At 29.7% G+C, this 4,555-nt stretch overlaps 1 protein-coding gene across 1 annotated transcript; it reads right to left on the minus strand.

Annotated features, from left to right (window-relative positions):
- Positions 1-463: 463 nt before the first annotated feature.
- On the minus strand, positions 464-3,582 carry LOC106764033. The gene is made up of 6 exons (XM_014648233.2): positions 3,391-3,582; positions 1,924-1,974; positions 1,770-1,842; positions 1,555-1,595; positions 781-840; positions 464-660 (listed from the first exon to the last, which is right to left on the minus strand). Exons 1-6 carry the CDS (start codon positions 3,454-3,456, stop codon positions 607-609), a joined length of 345 nt encoding a protein of 114 aa, XP_014503719.1. The 5' UTR covers positions 3,457-3,582; the 3' UTR covers positions 464-606.
- Between the last annotated feature and the right edge of the window lie 973 nt (positions 3,583-4,555).

The raw sequence follows: 4,555 nt of genomic DNA on the forward strand, positions 1-4,555 counted from the left end.
AATTTATAAATTTTTTTATATAATTTTCGAAATCGATATTTTTAAACTAAATTAAATTTATATAAAAATATTGCTATTTAAAGAAAAAAAAAATATTGCTATTTAAAGAAAAGAAATATTGGTATTTTGTCGGTGACAGATACCCACTAACTGTTACCATCATTAGTGACTTGCCGTAAGCCCAAAGACAATTAAGACACAAATGGGCATGACATAGACACGTTTCAATAATTATTTCAAAATAGTTTTTATTTTTTATAAATTAAACATAACTTTAAAAAGTAGATAATTTCCTCTAAAAAAGAGAAAAACTGTTTTCTGTATTGTGTTTTTGCAGTTACAATATATAGGTTTGTTTGTAAGTTGAGAATGTACAAATTCATTTTAGTATATCAATGCTAACAAACAGACTTTATCGATGATGCTCCAGCTTCTAGGCACATAAAAAACGAAATTCAAACAATTGAAATGAAAAAAGAAGAAGATATATTAGTTCTTCATATTACAAAAGTATAAAATTATAAAACACTTTGATACAGTACAAAGAATTGCAATGGCCGATTGTTGAATCACAAGGAAAATGTTGAAAGCATATTCTTTGGAACTCTAGGATGATTTTAAGAAGCTTCGAGCTGCTTCTAAACTCAACTCTTCATTCACCTAAAAAATAAAATATAATGGAAAACATAAAATCATTTTCTGTAATTTCAGGGAGAAAATATATCTTTCGTAGTATTTATTATGGAACAATGACTTAAATGAAATTTAATAGGCACATACTAGTTTCTTATGGATTTGTCGGAATGCCTTGCAAAATCTCTCTGCTTCTTCTGCATCCATCTGTTGGAACATTACAATCAATGAGCTGAGTTTCACTCAAACCATAATTGACAGCTTTATTTAATAATGACACATCACCAAATTTATAGGCTTAAAGCATAAAATACTATGACATAACTCCCTTCTTTCATTTGTCACCACTGTGCTTGCATGGGTTTAAGAGTAAATTATTGTTTCTCAAAAACAGGTTTACAAAAAAGACAAGTTGCCAGAAATAATAATACGAATGTTTCTCTCCTGAAAGACAAAATCCCATTACATTGGAATGCTTTTATCCTTATCTTTACAAAATAAAGTACCCACAAAATTCTTGACAAAATAAAGGTCCATCATTAAATGAAAATTTCAACTGGGCAAATCAAGTAAACCAGGTTACTGTTGCCCCAAGGGAAGGAGGCAATGATGCAAAACAGCTGATATATTGACATACCATATGGGACTCGAAATAATTATAATAATAATACAGAAAATAGAAATTTTGGGTTTAATCAAGAAAATAGTAAGCAATTGACGACACGAATAAAAACTAATGCATCCCTTCATATGTAAAACTCCTCTCATGGAAGGGTAGGCTAAACCATGTGTACATCTAAGACATGCCATTACTTCCAATTAGAACTTCAATATTCACATAATCAGCTTCAAACTTGTTAAGGGTGCAAACAAATTTCTGATAATTTCTATGCATATCATAAAAGGTAAATTTTCGAATACCTTCCTAGCAGCCTCCGTCTTTAGCTTGCTCCAAAATGAATCTGTACATTTGAAGAATTCACACAAGAATAGCATGCATTAATTTTTCAAAAACATTATTCTGTTTCCTACAAGTTATAACCAAAATAAATAAATATATTGTCATGCAACTCATGGGTGTTGATGCGCTTTCTAGAAAAATGAAGTTGATTAAAACGTCCCAAAGATAGTAGTACCGTGTTGATCAAGTCCTTGCTTCTCAAAATCCTTATTTTCCTTTTCATCCCATGCATCTTGCCATTGTTTTACCTGAAGATACAAATTCGTTAGCTAACATGATATATTTGCAAACATCCATGCCTATAACAGATGCAGGTTCAGCATTACCACCTCATTCTGTGCTACCCCAGATGGAATTTGTCTGGATGACGCTGCTTCTGCCTGAAATTTAACTGTTATCAATTTGGTACTTGAATGCATTCTCAGATATAAATCGTAAGTTATTTAAGCTAAGAAACACAAATTTTAAAATTTGGATCATATATAGTTTGAGAGTACGCTCCATCCGTATCACAACTTCAGAAAATGCCACTCAAAGGAGTAAAGGCATTTAAGGTAGAGAAAACCAATTGATTCGTATAAAATAAAACGTCAGCATTGTGGACACTACATATGTAAGTGGACAGAAATGGAAAATTATTCCAATCTTTGTATTAAATAAAAAATAAGAATAAGATGAGACAACATTAACCAGTATTGACAAATTCCGGGGCAAATCCTAGCAACTGTAAGGCAATCTTCATAATCCAAACTTCGCACAAAGGAGGTACAGATATAGAAGGAGAAAGGTCAAGGTTTTGTCTCCAAAATAGGTCCAGTAGCATGTGCGTTAACATCATCCAATCATTTCTCATTCATCAACCAACACAGAACAAAATAGTTGAATTAAATGATCCTTCAAACCGTAACAAGCAAGAGAAGATTTTTGGATTTCAGTACGTTCAAATTATGTCAATGAAGTTCAAAATTTGGCGCAGAATACTATGACATTTGTAATTTTCTATAAAACAAGTATCATAATATGAAAAAGAGAAAGAACACACAAAGGAAGGAGGATGAGCTATCCTCCAAAAAGACTAAATAATAACAATAGAAAAAAAAAGAGTACAACACAACAAGGAAACTTGAAAGAACAGATGTTTCCTTAAAAAGTATGAGAAGGGACCCAGGTAATACCCATGAATTGAATACAGCCTTTTCCCACGAAAACTCCACAGAAATGAATATCCTTAAACATAAAATCAATCCATTTCAACGAAATACACCATTGGTTTGCAAAAATCGATAGTCATACGCTCACTGCTCCCACCTCCTACCAAAGCCTCTGGCTTCAATCCCAAGGTAAAACTGAGTACATCTTTTCTAAAATATTCTTTCAACTCGATAAGTATATAACTAAAATACCCAATTTCACCACCAAAACTGAAACCATATATTTCTTACCGATAAAGTCCACCCAAATCATTCCTGGACCTTGTCAAGATCTCATACCAAATCCTTGTCATGTTTTATGGTATTCGTAACCTAAAACTTTCACCTAAAATTTCCTCAAGAATTGAGACACTAATATATATCAATCTGCACTACCACCTTAAACTAACATCAAAACCAAAAAGGATTTAATTGCATTAGAGAGAAGCATTACGTGAAATGCAAAAATCACAACATGGGTCTCTGAAAGATCGAAACTTTAACCGGCAGAGAAGCCAGATTGCTAATGCAGAGTTGCAGAGATAAAAAAAATTAAGGAGAAGGCATAAAATTGTAAACCCTAAACAGAGAGAGAGAGAGAAGTACAGAGTAATCGCGACAACGAACAACGGGGAAGAGTTGGAGAAGGCGTTGAAATTCAGCTTCATCCATGCTTGCACTGCAAACCCTTCTTTCTTCTAATTCTTTGTCTTCTTGAAGGAGAATACTTCACTGAGAACGGAGAGAAACGCAACCTCACTCACTATGATTATTGCTTTTTATTCTGTCATCATTTCAATTGTTTTGAAAGGTCTCTATATAATTTGTATTAATGGTTTTAATAAAGGATAATTAAATTTTAAATAATTCATCTAATTTTTTAATTAATTCCTTATTAAATTTGTTTAATTCGGTAATATAATTTAAATATATTGAATTTCGAATAACTTTTATATCATCATTATTATAATCGAAACAGGTTGTCGTAAGAATCACTTCATCTATTTAACAAAAAAAAAAAACAATTAAACAATAAAAACTCAATTCAAAAATATAATCTTTTAAAATTTGTATATTTTTTAATAAAAAATAAAGTAAAAATACTTAAAGTTATAAAAAATAAAAAATTAATTAAATTTTAGTAAATTACTTAATCTTAATTTCAATAAAAAATTGCGTAATCTAATTTATTTATGTTTAGCTATGAATGAGTTTCATAACACAATGTATATTTATTTATTTTAATATTTAAAATATATCTTACTTGAATTTATTATTGATAAATTTAATATATTTTACCCTAATATTTTTCTCTACTTTCTAACATAAAATTATACTCTTTATGATTAGCATTTCTTTTCCTTCACTTTTACGTAAAAATAATAAGGATAAAAGATACATAAAATTTTATTAAAGATTACTAAATTTTTTCTCATTTATTATTCCTCTCAATTTCATTGTCTTCCCTTCACTCGCAAAATCAAACAGATAAAAACTAATAATAAAGAAATAAGTATTTATTTTATCATTGTTCTTTATTCTATCAATCTAAACAACGTAAAATTATATTAAAAATTCCTTAATTTTTTCCGTCTTTTCCCTCTCAAATTGATTTCTTATCCAAACCATAGTTTTTCCTTTAGTTTTTTTTTCCCATCATTTTCCTCTCAGCTTCATTTCTTATCCGAACCAAATGTTAAAATAGCCCCTCACACAATAAACAAAATAATATAAACTACTAAAAGTTAAAGAAGGAAAACTGTATCTAAAA

This window comes from Vigna radiata, chromosome 6 (assembly GCF_000741045.1).
Source record: "Vigna radiata var. radiata cultivar VC1973A chromosome 6, Vradiata_ver6, whole genome shotgun sequence".
Classification (NCBI taxonomy): domain Eukaryota; kingdom Viridiplantae; phylum Streptophyta; class Magnoliopsida; order Fabales; family Fabaceae; genus Vigna; species Vigna radiata.

Coding starts and splice junctions, on each gene's coding strand:
- LOC106764033 (XM_014648233.2), bottom strand. CDS start 3,456: ATGGATGAAGCTGAATTTCAACGCCTTCTCCAACTCTTCCCCGTTGTT. Junction 1,596..1,769: donor GCAAGGACTTGATCAACACG/GTACTACTATCT, acceptor TCAAATGTACAG/ATTCATTTTGGAGCAAGCTA. Junction 661..780: donor GACAAATCCATAAGAAACTA/GTATGTGCCTAT, acceptor TTTATTTTTTAG/GTGAATGAAGAGTTGAGTTT.